We start from the raw sequence: 21,155 nt of genomic DNA, 5'->3' as shown, positions 1-21,155 counted from the left end.
AATGAGTGAAGTAGGGGGGTGCCTGGGTGGCTCAGCATGTTAAACATCTGACTCTTGATTTCAGCTCAGATCATGATCAGGGTTGTGGGATCAAGCCCCGTATTGGGCTCCACGCTGGGCATGGAGCCTGCTTAAGATTTTTTCTCTCCCTTTCCCTCTGGGCCCCATCTCTCTAAAAAATTAAAAAACGAGAACGAAGGATCTGAATACACATATCCCTAAGAAGATACACAAATGGCTAATAAGTACATGAAAAGATGTTTACCATCATTAGTCATCAGGAAAATGCAAATCAAAACCTTAATGAGATGCCACTCATATCCACTAGGATGGCTATAATTAAAAAGACAGATAATAACAGGTGTTGGTAAGTATGTGGAAAGCTTGGAACATTTTGTGCACTGTTGGTGGGATTGCAAAATAACATTGCCACTGTGGAAAACAATATGGCAGTTCCTCAAAATGTTAAATATAAAGTTACCATATGACCCAGCAATTCCAGTCCTCGGAGTACACCCGAGAGAACTGAAAACACATGTCCACACAAAAACCTGTACGTGTATGTTCATAGCAGCATTTTTCATAATAGCTAAAAAGTGGAAATGACCCACATGTCCACGAACTGATGAATGTGGTATAGCCATGCCATGGAATATTATTCAGCCATAAAAAGAAATGAGGTACTGATCCACGCTACATGAATGATCCTTACAAACACTATGCTGAGTGAAATAAGCCAGACACAACAGACCACATATTGTGGGATGCCACGTATATGAGATGTTTAAACAGGCATTTCCATACAGACAGAGAGTAGATGTAAGTGGCCTCGAGCAGTTGAGGGCAGGGGACAATGGGCAGTGACTGCCAATGGGGATAGAGTTTCCATATAGGGTGACCAACCTTCTCGGTTTGCCCGGGACCGGGAGATTTCCCTGGGGACGTGGTAGGAGTTTCCGTATTCAAGCTGGGACAGTCCCAGGCAGACCAGGGTAAACTGGTCACCCTATTCCATATCTGTAAATGTATGTGTCATATTTGGTTGTCTCTGAGTTGCTTTCTAGCTCACAGATTCTTTGAGATTTTATTTGTGAAAAACAAACAAACAAACACATACTCAAAGACAAAAAACAAGAAAAGCCTGTTTTTCTTTCCCTGTATGGTAGACGATACTCCTTGGACAAGCTGCGGTCATACCTTAGTCATTCCCAGAGTAACAGAGCCAGCAGCAGCGTCCCCTGGTTGTGGGAGAAGGCATGGGTACCATGTATCTAAACTCAGTCCCTGGGGCGCCTGGGTGGCTCAGTTGGTTAAACCACTGCCTTCAGCTCAGGTCATGATTCCAGAGTCCTCGGATCGAGCCCCGCATCAGGCTCCCTGCTCATGCAGGAAGCCTGCTTCTCCCTCTGCCTGCCGCTCCCCCTGCTTGTGCTCTTTCTCTCTTTCTCTCTCTCTTGCTCTCTCTCTCTCTGTGTCAAATAAATAAAATCTTTAAAAAAATAAAAAATAAAAAAAAAATAAACTCAGTCCCTGACCCCAAACTAATTAAATCAGAACATCTAGGGATGGGACGCAAGCCATGAGTATTTTTTTAAAGACTTTATTTATTTCAGAGAGAGTGAGAGAGATCACAGAGGGAGAGGAAGAGGGAGAAGCAGACTCCCCACTGAGCGAGAGCCTGATGTGGGGCTCGATCCCAGGACCCAGGCTCCCCCATGAGTATTTTTTTTTTTTTTTTTGAAAGCTGCCCAAGTGATTCAAGTGTGCAGCTCCGTGTGAGAACCAATGGCAATGTGATCTGACAGCTGCCCAGCCCCCTTTCCCTTTACTTCCAACTGGCACCAGCCTCTCCCATGACTGGATCACCAGCTGCTGAGGAATATGAGCTGAGCCAATCAGAGTCACTCTCAGGAATTTGAACGAAGACATTTTGGGGGAAGCTTGAGAAAGGCTGGAGAGGCCATGGTAGGTCACAGGTGGAGGATTGGGGAGGGTTGAGGGAAGAGCAGGGGCCAAAGGAAATTGAGGAAGACCAAGGAAAAGACAGTGAGCCAGACAGGGACCCAGCCAGATACGCAGAAGGTTTGCGGACCAGCTGTGCTAGTCCTGCCCTGCTTCCATTCCAGGGTTTTCCTAATTCTAGTCCATTGTGTTTTTATAACAGTGGGCTATATTGTATTGTCTGTAGACAGCTACAACAATATCTCCATCCCGCAGTCTCTCCTCAGTGTGACCTCGCCACTCCCCCCGCGGGGAGACGGCTTGTAACTCCTCTCTCCTTGACCTTATGCTGGAGCCAACGGAATGCAGCACAGGGGGGGGCCCCTGGGTGACTCAGTCGGTTAAGCAGCTGACTCTTCATTGCAACTCAGGTATGATCTCCGGGTCCTGGGATGAAGCCCCATGTTGGTTTCCGAGCTCAGTGGGGAGTCTGCCTGAGGATTCTCTCTCTCCCTTTCCCGCTGCCCTGCCCCAAATAAATAAATAAATCTTAAAAAATAAATAAAAGAATTCAGTGCAAGTAACACTATGTGACTTTCAGGGCTAGGTCAGAAAAGCCATACAGCTTCCAACCTGTTCTCTTGGGATCTTGACTCAGGGAGGTCTGAGCCGCCATGTAAGAAATCTGACAACCTGAGACCCAGTGTGAGTAGGGCACGTGTGGGCTGTCCAGTCGACAGTCCCAGCTGAAACTAGCCATCCAGTCATCCCCCACCAAGGCACCATATTGGACCCAGACAAAGCCATCCACTGGCTGAGTACCACTGAGTGACCTCAGTCAACACCACGAGAACTGCTCGGCCTGAGTCCTGCCCCCATTGCTGACTCAGAGAATCCATGAGATAATAAGATGGTTGTTGCTTAATCAACAGAGTTTGGTGTACTTTGTCACAAAGCACCAGTACCTGGAACAGGTACCCTAAGAAAATCTGTACTCCTTGTTATCAAAAGAGCGTGACAAACCCACCCCTCTCTATCTCTCAGGGTCTGTCCCCATTCCTAACTCACCTTAATTTAGTTTTCATCAGGCCCCAAGCCCCCAGCCACCAACCTCCCACTACCAACAGGTGAACTTGAATTGTGGATAGGAATTGCTGATGATTTTCAGTCAGAATCATTCCTAAAAACCCACAGCACGATTATAAACCCACAGCACTATTAAAAGTAATATGAGAAAATATAAGCAATGTGGTTTTTTTTTTTTAAAGAGAGAAAAAGCACATGCAAGGGGGTTGGCAAAGGGAGAGGGAGAGAGAGAATCCCAAGCACAGAGCGGGACACAGGGCTCAATCTCACAACCCTGAGATCATGACCTGAGCCGAAACTGAGTCAGACCAACTGAGTCGCCTAGGCGCCCTGCAATGTATTTTTTAAATTGTGGTAAAATATACATACCATGAAACTTACCATTTTAACCATTTTTAAGTGTACATTTCAGTGCTATTATGTGCTTTCTTGTTGTTGTACAATCACCATCATCATCCATCTCCAGAACTTTTTCATCCTACAACCCTGAAACCCCACATCCATTAAACAACTCTCCATTTTTCCCCCTCAGCCCCTGGCAACCACCGTTCTCCTTTTTGTCTCTGACTTTGACTACTCTAGGTACCTCATGTAAGTGAAAACATACAGCATTTGCCCTTTTATGTGTGGCTTATTTCGCACAGCACAATGTCTTCAAGGTTCATCCATGTTAAGGATGTGTCATAATTTCCTTACTTTTTAAGGCTGAATAATATTCCGTTGCATGTATATAGCACTTTTTGTTTATCCATTCATCCATTGATGGACACGTGGGTTGCTTCCATCTTTTGGCTGCTGTGAATCATGCTGCTATGAACATGGCCGTGCAAACATGTTTGAGTTCCTGCTTTCACTTTATCTGAGAGAGAGAAAGAGAGAGGAGAGGCAGAGGAAGAGGGAGAGAGAATCCCAAGCAGACTCCACACTGAGTGCAAAATTCCATATGGGGCTTGATCTCACGACCCTGAGATCATGACCTGAGCTGAAACCAAGAATTCGACGCTTAACCGACTGAGCCACCCAGGCACCCCCTGCTTTCAATTGTTTAGGAAGTGGACTTGTTGGATCCTGTGGTAATTCTGTTTTTACCAAGGAATCACTGTATTGTTTTCAAAAGCAGTTGCTCCATTTTACATTCTCAGTAGCCATGCACAAACCCTCCAATTTCTGCATATCATCACGAACATGGGTTGTCGTTTCTTTCTTCCTTTCTTTCCTCTTTCTTCCTTTCTTCTTTTCTTTCTTCCTATCTTGCTTCCTTCCTTTCTTTTCTTTTTTTCTTTTCTTCTTTCTTTCTTTCTTTCTTTTTCTTTCTTTCTTTCTTTCTCTCTTTCTTTCTTTCTTTCTTTCTTTCTTTTCTTTCTTTCTTTCTAGCCATCCTAATGGATAGAAGGTGGTATTATGGTTTTGATTGCATTTCCCTAATGATCAGTGATGTTGAGCATCTTTTCATGGGCTTATTGACCATTTGTATATTTTCTTTGGAGAAATGTCTATTCAAGTCCTTTGGCCACTTTTTGATCAGGTTGTTTGGTTTTTTTGTTATTGAGTTGTAGGTGGTCTTTATAAATTCTGAATATTAGCCCTTATCAGATACATGGTTTGTAAATATTTTCTCCCATTCTGTGGGTTGTCTATGAGCAATATTAAAAGAGTTAGGGAAGACTTTCTAAGCATGATACCAAAACAGAAGTTATAAAGGAAGTAATTGATGGATTTGACTACACAAAAATATGTGTTGGCTATGATAAAAATACCATAAACCAAATCAAAAGTCAAATGACACAGGAAATTTTTTTGGCAATATCCAGCAATGGATTTTTAATATACTGCAAGTAAAATCCAATCAGCAAAAAATGAACTTCAATAAAGTTAAATAGGGCAAGAGACAGAAATATGGAGTTACGAAAGACCACATGATTTTTTCTGCACATCCTTTATACACTTGTTGCCTCCATTAAGTCCCATGGTTAAGGGACAATAAATACTTTCGACCCTGTCTAATTTCAACCTGCCCACAAATAAATGAACACGCCTGAGCATTTCCTGTAAGTTGCTGACTGCTTAATGCAAACAACTTTATCCCTGACTTTTGCAATGCTGCTGTCTGAAGACTGGCCACAATTTTTGCAGAAATGATAGCCCTGTAAGAAAATTGCTGGGTTTTGGTCATGAACATACCAACTGTAAATTCAATCCCATTGGTAATTTTGTGGTGTTTGGCTTTAATGACCCGTTGTGTTTTTTATTTGATAAGCAAGTCCTTCTGAGTGTCTCATATTTTTTGCAAGTAAACTTCCTTCCTTTTCTAAATGCCATTATCTCTGAGTCTTGACTTCACTGGTAATCAATGAAATGCAAATTAAAATATCAAGATACTGTTCTCACTTATTAAATGGACAAAATTGTCTTTTTTCAAGATATTGCTGAATGCCAGCTAGATGGGCCCACCTGCAGGACTGCATGACAAATATATTTATTGAGAGCTTTTAAAATATACCCTTGAAACCCTGTAATTCTAGTACTAGCAATTCAACCAATGGATATAATTAAGTTGTATATCCTAAAATTAAAAAAAAAAGAAAACAAAATGCCATCAACTTACAAATAGTTAAACACATTTTCTAAGAATACTTAATGGCCTGGGAAAATGTTCTTGATTTAATGTAAAATGAGAAAAGTGGGATCATATAGGGCAATGGAAATTTTGATAATAAAACCATATATATGGCATTAAAAATTTTGAGGAAAAAAGAAAACATTTTAGTTACCACCCCTTCCCCTTCTTTAATGGAAAAGAAGAAATTATTCTATTTTCCTGCCATTTAATAACAGGACACTAAAACTTATTAAGTTCAATTAATTTGGAATTATATGTAATGTTCTGCATTAAGGTCAGTTAAGGTGGGTGGGACTGGATGTGGTGGTTAGAAATGAAGAAAAGAAGCGGGAGGGAGAAAGAGAGAGAGCATCATGTAGGGGAGGCAGGGGGAAAGACAGAAAGACCTAGAAATTTAGGGAGAATGAACAAATGAAATCATGGGACACTGTTTCGTGTTCTCTCTGTATCTCTGTCTCTGTCTGTCTCTCTCTCTCTCTCACACCCACACCCACACACACTGTTCAGGCTATTGTTTGAGAAGGTCTATAACAGAAACCAACTTCTTTAAGTCAGCCCTCTGAACTGACAAGAACACAGACTCTTCTGCAGATACAAGCACCAAAGTGGAAAAAAAAATGGTGTTCACATCAAATCCTTGTCAGTAGAGCGCACACAGGCTGGAATGTGCAAAGGACATCAGAGACTTCTCAGAAGTTGTGGTAGGTTGTTACGAAGGAAAAACAAATCTTGTTACAAATTGCTCCATACCCTTCTGTGGAAATCGCCAGTAAATATCATGCACGTGCTCCCACCTCCAGGAAGCAGGAAGATCAGGCTCAGGTTACTGAATTATTTACTCGCATTCTAATTTAAAAGAGTGAAACCAGTTTTTTGTTTTTCTTTTTAAATGAGAAGGGCAGGATGGGGGAGTAGGTAGGGACTGGCAGAAAGAAAAGCACAGGCTGCTATTTAGAAAGGATGCACACGCACGCACGCAACACGCACACACACTCGGGTGCAGACCTGTGATGCAATCAGAGAGGCAGTGTACCAGCAAATGAAGCAAAAGTCTTTAGCAAAGATCAAAACACGAGTAATTGCCGTCGGCAGGCCCCAGGTCTCACACCACTGGGCAGGTTTTGCTGGCTTCTGTGGATCCAGAACTGGCCCCGTGGAAAGAGCTTTGAAATGCTGGGTCAGACAAGGTCTGTCCTCTCGGAGACTGAGACGCATACCTTGAATGGCCTAGGTTTGAGAACTCTCTACTGGATTAAAAACCAAACCATGAGAGACTATGGACTCCGAGAAACAAACTGAGGATTCTAGAGGGGAGGGAGTGGGAGGATGGGTTAGCCTGGTGACGGGTATTAAAGAGGGCACGTTCTGCACGGAGCACTGGGTGTTATACGCAAACAATGAATCAGGGAACACTACATCAAAAAAAAAATTTAAAAAAAACCTCCAAGGAGTTTGCTGCAATAATAGGGCAATGTGCTGGAGTTGGAATTAGGAAAAGTATCACAAACACAGCAGATGCAACCCTTGGCGTCTGGAAAAGAAAGCAGGGTTCCTTGGCCCGGTGTGAGAGAGTGGATGAAGTGAACGGCTTAGCAGTTCAGCTACCCGTGTAGAGAACCCGAGAAGCTATTTGACACCTGTAGGCGCCCTGCTTGGTGTGGATTTCAGGAACCTCAGGGCCTTTGATTCCTGCAGTCACTCCTTTCGGCGTAGCGCTGAGGAGGCTGACGAGAGTGTAGACAGGAAATTCAGAGGACCTTGCACATGTGTCTGGGACTCGGATAATGGCAGGATGTACAGGACAAACATACCTTCCTTCCCCTCCCTCCTGTTTCCTTTAACTGGGAAAAGTGGCCTCGGCCACAGGGCTGGGACATCGCTATGACGTTAGGTGACAGAGGTAGGACAGGATTATAAATGGCCAGGAGGTAGACAAACCCCCAGCGAGGCAGTGAAACCTTCCATGGAAGGGCAAGCTGGAGACTGTATCGCTCACTCTGCCGGTGAGACGCACGTCGTGGCTGTGGCCATGAGATCCCCATGACGTGGCAGGGACAGAGACACACATTAGGCAGCCAGCGCGTGGAGGCAAATCCCCAGGGAGAGGAGCGGGGGTGCGGGGTGGGGGGGTCTGCTTGTTGCTTGTGGCCGCCGCAGCTTCCTTAGCAAAGATAAAATCGGGACTGGGTTTATTTAAAAAGAGAGAAATCCGGTGTCTACCCAAGATGTTTGTTCTTCCTGGATTTAATCTGTTGGCAGGAGCAAGGGAGGCGCCATTATTGGGTAAATGCTGCTTAAAGGAGTCGCCGTTCCTTGCAGAGCAAGTTTGTAAACTGGATACTGAAAACGAACTAAGAAATACTAGTGCGTCCTTGGCAGCGTGCCCTTCGCAGGGGCTTCAGCTGTGTTTTCTTCGAAACACAGACCATCTTTGTCAACAGAGCTCTGAACACCTGCTCAGAGAGGGAGGTCAGAGGGCAGAAGGTGGAGCTGGCCGTCACACCCCAATTCCTTAGAAGAGGGACATGGGGACCCTTCCCGGAGAGCCATCTGGTCAGTTTTGCTAAACAGAATTGCCCAGGTGCCTGTGTGGCTCAGGCTAAGCATCTGCCTTTGGCTCAGGTCATGATCCCAGGGTCCTGGGCTCGAGCCCCTCATCAGGCTCCCTGCTCAGTGGGGAGTCTGCTTCTCCCTCTCCCTCTGCCCCTCCCCACTGTTCATGCTTTCTCTCTCTCTCTCAAATAAATAAATAAAATCTTAAAAAAAAAAAAAACAGAATTGCCATCTTGATGGCTTAAAGCATGTAGCATGAATATTCCTAAATTCAAGTGATCTACAGAAAAAAGCTGGGATTGTTCCTAAAAGGTATGTGTAGTCAGGGCTTCTCAGGCCTGGCTGCTCAGTGGAATCAGCCCCGGAGTTGGGACCCACTCTACACCAGTGAAATCTGAACCTCTGAAAAGTGGGCAGGTCACTGGCATTGGTCTAAAAGCCTCCTAGGTGGTTTCAGCATGGACGCAGGGGAAGACATGGTGGTGTAGAGCAGCTCTTCTCAAACTTGAGTGGGCAAAGGAGTCACCTGGGGATCTCCCTAAACTTCAGTTTCATTCAGGCAGGTCTGGGAAGGGCTGGATTCCTACTAAGCTTCAGGTGAGTGATGCTGTCATCCAGGGTCCACACTTAGGATAACTAGGGTCTCTAGAACTTCTCTCAATGGGTATTGGACCAAGGATTCTCACCAGTAAAACGCAATTCAAAGTCAGTGATAAGTTTTTTTGCCATTTTGGTCAAAAAAACTTTTCCTTTAAGGAGGGCACGTGTGATGAGCACTGGGTGTTATACACAACTAATGAATCATTGAACATTATATCAAAAGCTAATGATGCACTGTATGTTGGCTAATTGAATTTAAATAATAAAAAAAACAAAAAACCACTTTTCTTGTAATGTATGGGAGGAGGATGGGGGTAAGCAATCAGATCAGATACGCAGAAATCAGAAGAACAATTTTCGTATTCAGTTACGTTTTTCAGTAGACATTACTTCAACTGATGAATCAGTAAACAAATGTGTTTTGGAATATTATTTGGCCATAAAAAGGAATGAAGTTCTGATACATTCTACAACACGGATCTTGAAAATACTATGCTAACTGAAAGAAGCCGGTTATAAAAGGCCACGTATTATATATATTCTATTTCTAGGAAATGTCCAGAATTGGCATTTTTACAGAGACAGAAAGTAGATTAGTGGTGGCTTAGGGCTGAAGAGATGGGGAAATAAGGATGCGGGGTTCTTTCTGAGATCACGAAAATGTTCCAAAACTAACTACTGAAAAAGCATTGAATTATACAATTTAGATGCGTGAATTGTATGGTATGTGAACTATCCCTCAGTCAAGTTCTTAAGTAATTACTGAGATAAGATCTTTGCAGTTCATATAAGCAATGAAACATATAAAGAATATCTGATATTCTTTATATATTATATATACAATATCATTATATTCTTGATATACTATCTTAATGTTATATAGGTCTATATTATGTATAGAATTTATAACATATAAAGATTATATAAAAACTTGTAGGAGCAAGTCTATTAAAAAAAAAAAAGGCAAACAACCCAACAGGAAGATAGAAGATGTGTACAGATCATTCACAAAAGAGGAAACCGGAAGGGACAATATACACATGGAAAGAGGCTCCATCTCTTCGGAAATCAGGGAAACACACATTAAAATAGTAACCAGATACCATTTCAGACCTATCAGATTGGCAAAGAAACTACAAACATTAGTATGACAACGCTGATGCTAAATGCGGAGCTGTGAGCATTCTCGTGGATTGCCGGCTGGAGAATAGATTGGTTCAAAATATTCGGAAACCAATTTAACCACATTTCAGCAAATTTGAAGTGTGTATACTCCATGACTTCTGAGCATATGCATTTGAGAAAGTCACACCACTGTATACAGGAGGCGTGCACAGGAACATTTTCTCATTGTTTTCTGTATTAGGAAAAAACTCCAAATGACCCACCTGCCATTAGTAGGGAAATGGAGAACTCTAGTGGGATTTTATTCATATAACGGAAAATTAGACCGCAGTTAAAAATAAATGAATTTGAGCTATTTTGTGTAATAAAAATATTTAAAATATGATTCATATTATCTCCCAGAAATGAGACTGAAGAGAGCCAAGGTCCAGGAGAAAGTCAATTTTACAAGTAAGTATATTGTTGGACCTGGCACCCTTCTGCCGTATTGCGTTGGTAAAGCAAGTCACAAGGCCGAATGCTGATTCAAGCGAAGGGGAGATAGACGCCATCTGTAGAGCCTCGTGGCTACGGGCAGGGATTCAGGGAGGCGTGCAGAACTGGGGCCATGATGGCAATCTATACATCACCATGATCTTGTGCTATGCTGTCAACATTATTGTCAGACAGAAACCAACGGGAACGGAGCGCCCCTAGACATCAGCTCTGGGCTGGATACCGGATGCACTTCAAGTATCCACAGAACCTTCTGGCTCAGGGGGATATTATCTAATTGAGAAGACAGAAAACATACACAAAAAGATCAGTAACATTCAACCTGAGGAGAGAGTTGACCTATGCATTGAGGGAAGAGTAGGACTCAGGGGCCAGTGGAGTAGGGGATGCTCTGGGAAGGAGAGGAGGCTGGAGGAAATGGTGGTGGTAGCCACGGCTCTTGCCTTTGTAAAGCAGATTTAATGCCACGTGCCCTGAAATGAAATAAGTTATGAGAAAGTGCCTGGCACATAGTAGCTTCTGAATAAATGTTAACAGCATCTAGAAATTTAGCTCCAGCCCTGATCTCCCTCCACAGTGCTCTCACTCTCTCAGCTCCTACCATACTATCTGTTTGTCCCTTACTCACTCGACCCTCTGCCATCGCAGGACCTTGGCACATGCTGTTCCCTTTACTTAGGATACTTCTCCCTCCCTTCTTCAATTCTACTGCATCCTGACCTATGGTTTAAGGGTCACCTCCTCAGGAAAGCCTTCCCTGACTTCCCAGGTTCAGCCAATGCCCTACTGACAAGCTCCCTTAGGGCATTATGTGCCCTCAGTAAGTGTGTGCTGATTCAGTGATGTGGGCTGAACAACCCTTGTGCAGTACTGCCCTCAAGTGAATCCTCTGGGCATTGGCAACAATTCATTTTAAATGGACTCCCAACGGCTTTCACACTTTAACTGGCTGCAGAATCAAATGCGAATAGGACCCAAGGCGCACATGAAAAGGTGCTCCATGTGCCTAATCACTGGGGAAATGCAAATCAAAACCATAATGAGATAGCACCTCTCATGTACTAGCGTGGCTCTTATAAAAGAGAAAAGAAGTGTTGGTGAGGTTGCGAAGGAAAGGGAACCCTTGTGCCCTGTTGCTGCGAAGGTAGAGCTGCTATGGGAGACAGCATGGAGGGGCCTCAAAAAATTAAAAACAGAACTGCCGTAGGATCCAGCAATCCCACTTCTTGGCATATACTGAAGGAAATGTAATCCGTATCCTGAAGAGACACCTGCACCCCCATGTTCATTGCAGCATATCCACAATAGCGAAGATACGGAAACAAGCTGAATGTCTGTTAGTAGACGAATGCATAAGAAGATGTGGTGTATACACACACACACACACACACAACTGAATATTACTCAGCCATGACAAGAAGGAAATCTTGCCATTTGCAACAACACGGATGAACCTGGAGGACACTACGCCAAGTGAAATCAGCCAAACAGAAAGGCAAATACTATATGATCTCACTTGTACGCAGAATCTGGAAAAGTCGAATTCATAGAAGCAGACAACGTGGTGGTTGTCAGGGACTGGGGGCAGGGGGAAATGGGGATATGTTGGTCAAAAGGTACAAACGCTCAGTAATAAGATGATTAAGTTCGGGGGACTGTAGTTAATAATACTGTATTGTATGGCTGAAATTTGCTATGAGAGTAGATCTTACGTTTTTTCATCACCACTACTGCAGTAAAAAGGTAACTGTATGAAGTAATGAATAAGATAACTAGCTTGATTGTGGTAATCATTTCACAATGTATATGTAAATAAAATCATCACGTTTGCACCTTAAATATATACAGTCATTGTCAATTATACCACAATAAAGCTAGAAAGAAAACAAGAATGGGTCCCTGAATGAGTAAATCCTGAGGAACAGGGTGCAAGATTTATAAATTCCTTGAAGAAATGACATGTGAACTTCTGTCCAGGCCTTCCCCTGGACACTTTAGTTTTATCTTATTTAAAATAGCTGCTGGGGCACCTGGGTGGCTCAGTTGGTTAAGTGTCTGCCTACGGCTGGGCTCATGATCCCAAGGTCCTGCGATCGAGGCCCATGTTGGGCTCCCTGCTCAGTGGGAAGCCTGCTTCTCCCTCTCCCGCTCCCCCTGCTTGTGCTCATTCTCTCTCTCTGTCAAATAAATAAATAAAATATTTTTTAAAAAATTAAAAAAATAAAATAGCTGCTCTGGGCACTGGATTTCCCCTTCCCTCCGGACCTCACAGATATGTCCTCCTTCACTCCACTCTGACTTTGTAAGTGCCTCACCCAGACAACACCTCTGCTCCTCATTCCCTTTTGATCTGTAGTCCAGAATGTTCTCTCGCCCCCAGACATCTCCCTCCAGAAGGCCCTAAGCAATTCAAAACAAATATGGATTTGTCTTTTTCTCTGCAGATTCTTTCCCTCTTGAAGTTCCTCAGTGTGTTCAGGGAACTGTGAGGAGCAAAATACATATTTTCTGACTTCTCAAAAAACCTGACACTATTGATAGATAAGAAAACTGAAGCCCAGGGAAGTGAAGTAACTTGCCCAAAGTCACACAAGTCCAGAAATTGAATCCCCAGCTGACTCCAAAGTCTTGAAACTAGATGTGGACTCATTTTATGGGGCCTGCGGCTCTCGCAACTTGGGGGCAGGAGGTGATCTCTCTTTGAGAAAAAGAACACAAATTTAAGAAAACCAAGGTACAGGGCCATAGAAGGGACTTGCACAAGGAAGCGTCCTTGAAGCTTGAATTTCATTAGCTTCCTGAAGAAATGGTGTCTAACTGAAAATTATACCATCTCCAGAGAAAACGGACAGGCAAACCAGAGGGAAGCTCAGGAGGCAGGGGTTTTTTCTTTCATTATATACCACCCTCCTTGCTGAAACTTCTTTAAAGCATGGAAGATCCGTTCTTTAGAAGTGTTTCCCCCAGTATGCTCCTAGGGTCTTTCCTGAAAACAGAAAGCAGGAAGCAGATATTTTTGCTTGTGTAGGAATGTCAGTGTCAGATCGCGAGGGAGAAGAAGACAGGAGTTATGAAAAGACAGATATGAGTGCGTGTCCAACATCGTGGAAGGGAAAGAGATCCAGAAGCAAAAAAAAAAAAAAAAATCCAATCGGACGGATGTGTGAGTGGATCCAGGCTAGGGTGTAAGTAAAACAGCCGTGCATAAAAATTTGTGGTCGGTTTTGAGTTAAAAAGTCAAAATCAAACATAGACACTGGACACTGCCTAGCACAGACTCAGCTGAGTTCCTAAGAAATGCATGGCCTTCTAAACACTTGACCAAGAATCACAGGAACAAGGAGGATGCCATTTTTTTTTTTTTAAAGATTTTATTTATTTATTTGAGAGAGAGAGAATGAGAGAGAGCACATGAGAGGGGGGAGGGTCAAAGGGAGAAGCAGACTCCCTGCCGAGCAGGGAGCCCGATGCGGGACGAGGATGCCATTTTTTGCATGCTGCCAATAGCCTAGGGCAAAGGCCTTCCCAAAGAGTGACCTCTAGTGGACAAGAGTGTCATAGTTCACTGGAACCCAGAATTTTCTCAAAGGAGCATCTTAACTACCCTTTCAGCTGTTTTTGTGTGTTTTTTTTTTTTTACAAGAGCCTTCTGGGGTTTGACTTAAACAGTGAATGTGTGGTGTTTAAAAATTTTATTAATGTTTCTTGTTTCAACCTTCCTTGTAAATGGCTAACTGAATGACCCATTCTGTGCCTATATAAACCCTTGGCACCACCAGCTATTACAACTGTTAGTTAAGACGGCTACTTGAACAAAGTTGTTGTTTGGAACAAGAAAATTTTACTTTTTCCTGTGCAACAGGGAGGAGAGACTCTAAATTCTTGATGAATACAAAATTGCACATTTTTTTGATGTCTTGGTTCACTTCAGGTCTCTATTATAAAGGAATCCCTAATAGTAGATTATAGTAGTAATTAGGAAAGAAAGTGAGGTCAGAGGCATGAATTGAAGTCATCCTTTTGAAGGTTAATTTGACAGCGTCTGTTAAAATATCAAACACACGGACCTCTGAGCCAACAGTTCCACTTCTAGGACGTTACCCTTTAGATTTACTCATATAAGTGAGCAGAGAACCATGTGAAAGGCTATTTACTGCAGCAATTATTGTAATAAGAGAAATGGAGAAAACAACTTAAATATTCATCTGTAATAAATCATGGAATAGTCATAAATAAAATATGATGCAGATATTTAAAGGATATGGGAGATTCATATGCTTCAATATTAAGACTATAAAAGAAGGTTTGTTTGTTTGTTTTTTAAGATTTTATTTATTTGACAGAGATAGAGAGACAGCGAGAGAGGGAACATAAGCAGGGGGAGTAGGAGAGGCAGAAGCAGGCCTCCCGCGGAGCAGGGAGCCCGATGCGGTGCTCGATCCCAGGACCCTGGGATCATGACCTGAGCCAAAGGCAGACGCTTAACGACTGAGCCACTCAGGAGCCCCTGTAAAAGAAAGTTTTAGGGGTCTCTGGCTGGCTCAGTGGGTAGAGCCTCTGTCTCCTGATCTCAGGGTTGTAAGTTCAAGCCCCACATTAGGTGAAGAGATCACTTAAAAATAAAGTCTTTAAAAAAAAAAAAGAAAGAAAGTTTTAGAACAGTATTTTAAAATCTTATACATGCATGAACCTAGGACATGTTTGCAAATTGGCAGAAAGAGTTGTTTGATTTTGCTTAACTACAAATGGCCATTCTTCCAAGGAGGTAGTGTAGCCCATAAATTAGGAACACAAACTCTTAAGTCAGAGTTCAAATCCTGCCTTTATCAATGATGATCTCTGTGATTTTGCCAGGTTCCTTGGCCTCTTTGTATCTCAGTGTCCTCCTCTGTATCAGGGGATGATAAATTTTGAGGATTAAATAAATTCATATATACAAATATAGGTTCACTCCTGTGAACCTATAATTATTTCAAAAAAGAAAGTTTTTTAAAATGCAGTTTAAAACAAGCAACCTATAAGAAAGACTGTCAAGGGGCGCCTGGGTGGCTCAGTCGGTTAAGCATCTGCTTTCAGCTCAGGTCATGATCCCAGGGTCCCGGGATGGAGCCCCTTGTGGGGCTCCCTGCTCAGTGGGGAGTCTGCTTCTCCCTCTCCCTCCGCCCCACCCCCCCACTCCTGCTCTCTCTCGCTGTCTCTCTCAAATAAATAAAATCTTAAAAAAAAAAAGATTGTCAAGACAGAATGTTATGTGAAAAAAAGCAAGATGCAGAACAATGTCTCTAGTAAGTGCTATTCTGTGTAGAAAAATGGAAAAGGGAATAAGAATATAGATTTATGTAAAATGAAATTGGAGGGGCACCTGGCTGGCTCCGTTGGGAGAGCGTGCCACTCTTGATCTCAAGGTTGTGGGTTCGAGCCCCACATTGGGCGTAGAGATTACTTAAAAATAAAATCTTTTAGGGTGCCTGGGTGGCTCAGTTGGTTAAGCGACTGCCTTCGGTTCAGGTCATGATCCTGGAGTCCCAGGATCGAGTCCCGCATCGGGCTCCCTGCTCAGCGGGGAGTCTGCTTCTCCCTCTGGCCCTCCCCCTCTCATGTGCTCTCTCTCTCTCTCAAATAAATAAATAAAATCTTTAAAAAAAAATTAAATCTTTAAAATAAATAAATAAAATTAAATTCTAGAAGGGTACATTAGAAACTAGTAACAGTGGCTAGTTGGGAAATGGACAATAGACTTTATTTTTGAACAAGTGACTGGGATAGCCATTCAAGAATATTTACAAATAAATAAGAGCAGGAGGACACTCTAGTGTTAAAGAAGCACATGTTATAAATCCTGGAACTTGCTGGTATTAATTCTGGAGAAAGAGGGACAAGTATATGCACAAAGTCCTGAGGAGAGGGACAGACAGACAGAGCCACAGGCTTACCCACCCACGTTCCTACACGGCCTCTTGGTCCAAACAGAAGATGCCCAAATGGATACTAACCACGATGCTCTAATGACCAATGGATAAATTCTCCCAAATCTCTTGATATTTCCGCAAGCCCCAGCCCTTAACCCCTCAAACATCTTTTTAGCAACATCTTAGGGTAAGTTATGCCAGCTGCTGTTAACAATAGCTCCTGAGTCTCAGGGGTGTAACACAACAGTGAGTTTTTATTTTTGTACCTATTACAATACAATGTGGACCAAGGGTGGGGGGATGTTCTCCACATAGTCATGTAGGGATCCAGGCTCAAAGAGGCTCTACTCTGTTCAACAGATAGCTTCCAAGTCATCCTGGAAATTGAAACCCAATCAGCATACCCAAGAACAAAGAATCAAACAAATGGCATTTCTTTCCTATGCCATTGGCCAGAACTCAATCACCTAACTGTTGGGCTGCTGAGAAATATAATTTAACTGTGTATCTCACAAGATATAAAAGGGACTCTGGTTATATCTTCCTAGCTTTTCTAGGTATTTGAGGTGGTGGTAGTGTGGATTTCAAATTCCTTACTCCAGGGGCGCCTGGGTGGCTCAGTCAGTTAAGCGTCTGCCTTCGGCTCAGGTCATGATCCCAGGGTCCTGGGATGGAGCCCCACATCGGGCTCCCTGCTCAGTGGGGAGTCTGCTTCTCCCTCTCCCACTGCTGCTCCCCCTGCTTGTGCTCTCTCTCAATCTCTCTCCAGCAAATAAATAAAATCTTTAAAAGTTAATTAATTAAAATTTATTACTGCACTGTGTGGCTGGAACTGGAAGGCCTCCATCCTACAATTATGATTGTATAAAAATATCACCAAACCACGGGAAGGAACGCAAATGGAAATAGTGTGTCTGAGGAGTGGGGTTAGAGAGGAAACTCTTCTTTAAAAAATTACCTTTCTATTATTGTTAATGCAACACAATTCAGGGAAAAAAGAGCTGACCCAGATAAATAAAACTCTTAACTAAGCTGATTATTGAAAAAAGGGCCAGTAGCACAGGTTTGGGGCATTAAATGTTTATTAAATCAAGCTTTTAAATTATATCCACCTATAGTCTGTAAACAGATACAGGATACATGTTAAGGAAAAGGCTCTTAGATTAGAAGTGGTGGAAAAATGAAAGATCCCTTTGTACACGGGCACCTCATCACTCCGTGGGCCGATGCCATGGGGCCAGGTTTTAGTTAACAGTTAAATGAAAAACCAGAAGGAGTTTAGCTCGACTCCACCTGCTAGGATGGATTTCAAGACAGATATTTGTTCCACATTATAGTAGGCTAGATTATAGCAAGGCAACAGTGAAGTTTTTACATTCACAGATTGGCTGAACTAGTACAAATTAAGCTTTTTCCTCTAGATGTCTCCCTCCCTATTACCATAATTAGTAAGGAATGAGAATTAAAATTAAATGATGGACCACAGGTGGTTACAAAAATAGATAACTTGTAGAGTAATAAATATCTACAGTCAGCAGATCACAAACTTACAAAATTTGCCTTTTTCCATTAATGTGCAGGATATCAGAAGTTATGTTCAAGAGGTACAGTCAGTGGACTTCAGATTGGCAAGAGAACACTCATAAAGAAAAAACAAGTACAAAACCCAGAGTAGGAAGCTGAATGCAGATGAGAATATACATAAAACAAAATCCTAATTCCTCACATCTAATCATCCTACAATAGACACCACAACTAGCTTACAGCCCTTTATTAAGTATCTTAAAAAGTAACACTTTGTTATCTATGTACACATTTTTAAAAAGATCATGAGACAAGCAAAAATTGATTAACTTAACAGTGGCACGAGAAATCAATGACACTTGTAGATTTTGTGTGCTTTCATAGACTTCTGTGTATGAGGATTTAAAATGCACCCCCTCCAGAATGTTTTGGATTGAGTTTTTAAAATTCCCCCCAAAAATCTATTCTACAATCATTTCAGATATAGAAGGGAAAAAAGTCCCAAACTGGAAAATTAAAAAACAAAAGTCAAAAATCTCACAAAGTGACTGAAAATCCATGAATATATAAGTGACATTCAGACCTTCCTTTAACACTTAACAAGTGCTATGTAAGGTAACTATAATGCTATCCTGAAATCAATCTCATTTAAGAAGATACAGTCATCCCCATTCTAATTCTAGAATTAAAAGCACTTATTCGACAATGTGCGTTTCAGCGAGGTTGACATCTACTTGGTTGTACTTGACAGTGTCACCCTAAAGCTTCATCCAAGATTCATTGCAGGCCTGAACTGTAAAAGTTCAGAGCTAACGATACCACAGGTAGGTAGTTACTCATCCTAACTTCTGCAGGGATAAAGGGTGTACTTGAGCTGTCCTCAGGTCACCGTAGCCTAGAACAGTGATCCCTTGAAAATTCGGCAAGATCCTCTGCCAAAAAAAATCTTCACAGTCTAAGCTGTTTGGAACTTGCTGGATTAGATAAGTTCTACTGACATACTAACATACATTCTTCGCCTTCAAGAGAGGTGTGCAGAGGCAGCTTTTCCCAAATGCACTTGACCTTGCCAGAGAACTCCCCAAATAACCATGGGATCCCAGGACACTCCTGTCCTATGGAACATGGTTTGAGAAATGCCAATCTGAGTAGAATTTCTAAAGTAGTGGTTCTCAAATTGTAGTGAGCATCAGAAACACATGGAAGGCATATTAAAGTATAGATACCTTACCCCACTTCAGAGGTCTGGGGTGGGACCTGGAAGCCGGCATTTCTGAGACTCTAAGTGGAGCTGATGGAGTGAGGACCACACTCTGAGTGGCATCCACCTAGACAGGACCCACACAAATCTCAGCTGCAGGAAGCCCTGTTAGTCTCAGGAAAGGCTGCGCATGGCATCTGCCACAACCAACCATCACTGGGATCAGCCCAGTGATGCCTGAGGTCTGGGCACCTTGGTGGGGTGGAGGAAGACTGGACTTGACTCCCAGCTCTGCCCCTACTCGCCAGGTGACCAGGCACTGTGACTGCAACTCAAAAGAGGAGTAACAGGAGTCCCATCTCAGTGGATCTGTGAGGCTTAGAGGAAATGTTTGCACAAAAGGACTACCCAACAAAAAGCATCATACAAGTGTATTAATCAGTAGAATGTGTCAGTCACAGCAGGAAAATCCCAGATGCATTTTCTGTCTTCCACCACGGCTGAACCTTTATGAAAGCACACTCTGGCAGCTAATGAAGAGAAAAGAGGCTAAAAATGCAGAAAACTGCAAAGAGGAAGATACATAAGCGGATCACCTAATTAAAAATCTCTAATTGTTAAAAAAAAGATCAACCCACAATCAAAGTAGTTAATTATGCTGGCTTTGAGATAGAGTTTAAGTTACAGTATGTTGATCTTTGAACACACTCACTCGTCCGTTCTACCATGTTAATGCTGGTTCAGTTTTAACATCAAGAGAATGAGAAAAAAAAAATCCCTTCACTCAAATGCATATGGATTCGACGTAAAAAATTTAGCTGAGATCATTCCCATCTTCTAAGCTACCACGGTGGGAAAATTTCAAAAGTAATTTTTAAAAAGGACCTTTAATTTTGGTTCATAGAAACATCCACAGCATGAGAAATGAACAGACTCACACATTCACACGTGTCTATTTGTTGCCCACCACATCTTAGCCAGTGAATCGTGTCTCGCAATTCAGAAATGAATTGGTAAAAATGCATCCGCACCCATGACAGGATTATGGTCAAGCGAACATCATGTTGCCCAGTCCCAGTTTCCATCTGAATGAAAAAGACTGATCAGAAAGGCAGCACGTTCCCCGACACGCTGCACCATCCACTTTATACGTGCTCTGGGTGGCTCTGGAGACAAGACAACATCTCTTGAACGGGTTTGCCTTCATAGCAGATCTGATACACTGCCGTAAACAACGGGAACCTGGTCGGGAGGAAATGGGAAAAAAGACAAGTTGAGCCATCTGGTTTACCTCACAGAACAAATGAGTCTTCCTCTCCTGCCGAACAGATTGCAGATGGATGTGCTACTTTGGACAACAACAAAGTGACTGCCTTCTATATTCCTCTATTATTTGGTGGGCAGAGAGCCACTGCACTGTGGCTGTAAGATGCTGGTATGACCTAGACCACCCTCTGCCTACTTGTTCGCGGTGCACGGTCTACAAACGAGTCCCATGGTAATCCTTGCAGGGCCATCTGTGGTTATTTACATGAAGAGCTGTAGCTCAGGCTCTTGGGCAAGTCTGGAATGAGTCCAAGTTTCTGTCAATAATTTAAAAGACTGGAGAATAAATTTTGAATTGCAAGGAGGTATTGCTCTCTCTCCTCCAAAAGGGATCATCCAAGGATAAAGATGAGGAGGCCCACACATCACCATAAATAGTTCGGGTCTGGAACATTCCTGCAAGAATCAACGTGGGCACCCACAATTAGCAAAGCACTGATCTCAAGTGGGAAGCTGGGCTTATTTTGCCTTTTTTTCCAAGATGTGAACACAGATATAAGTGAAAGTTTGAAATGGCTGAGGGTACAAAGGTGTGAGCTAATAATCCACCGTGAGAAAGGACAGCATTATCCCAGGGTCCAGCTTGCTCAGCAAGTATTTTAAATAGTAGGTATTACTAAGGAAATAACAAAGTTAATTTCAATCAGGCTTTTACACACACACACACACACACACACACACACACACACACACACACAGAGCCCAAAGTAAGCTTGACAGGATCAATAAAGTCCTAAAGGCCATTTTGAAAATTATCTAGTTGGAATCCTATAAT

The 21,155-nt window shown here is 42.6% G+C and overlaps 1 protein-coding gene across 2 annotated transcripts in view; it reads right to left on the bottom strand.

The window, feature by feature from the left end:
* Positions 1 to 1,315: 1,315 nt before the first annotated feature.
* Positions 1,316 to 21,155, bottom strand: part of GPD1L (glycerol-3-phosphate dehydrogenase 1 like) — an 80,510-nt gene continuing 60,670 nt past the window's right edge. The window contains exon 8 of one of the 2 annotated variants that reach the window (XM_078072749.1): positions 1,316 to 2,467. In XM_078072749.1, coding sequence (XP_077928875.1) covers positions 2,359 to 2,467 — 109 coding nt within the window. In that variant the 3' untranslated portion in view covers positions 1,316 to 2,358. Of the gene's footprint in view, positions 2,468 to 17,393; positions 20,297 to 21,155 lie in introns of those variants that run through there. The other variant, XM_036078866.2, reaches the window with a different exon arrangement.

This window comes from Halichoerus grypus, chromosome 1 (assembly GCF_964656455.1).
Source record: "Halichoerus grypus chromosome 1, mHalGry1.hap1.1, whole genome shotgun sequence".
NCBI lineage: Eukaryota > Metazoa > Chordata > Mammalia > Carnivora > Phocidae > Halichoerus > Halichoerus grypus.
This window is presented reverse-complemented; position numbering and strand designations above follow the sequence as displayed.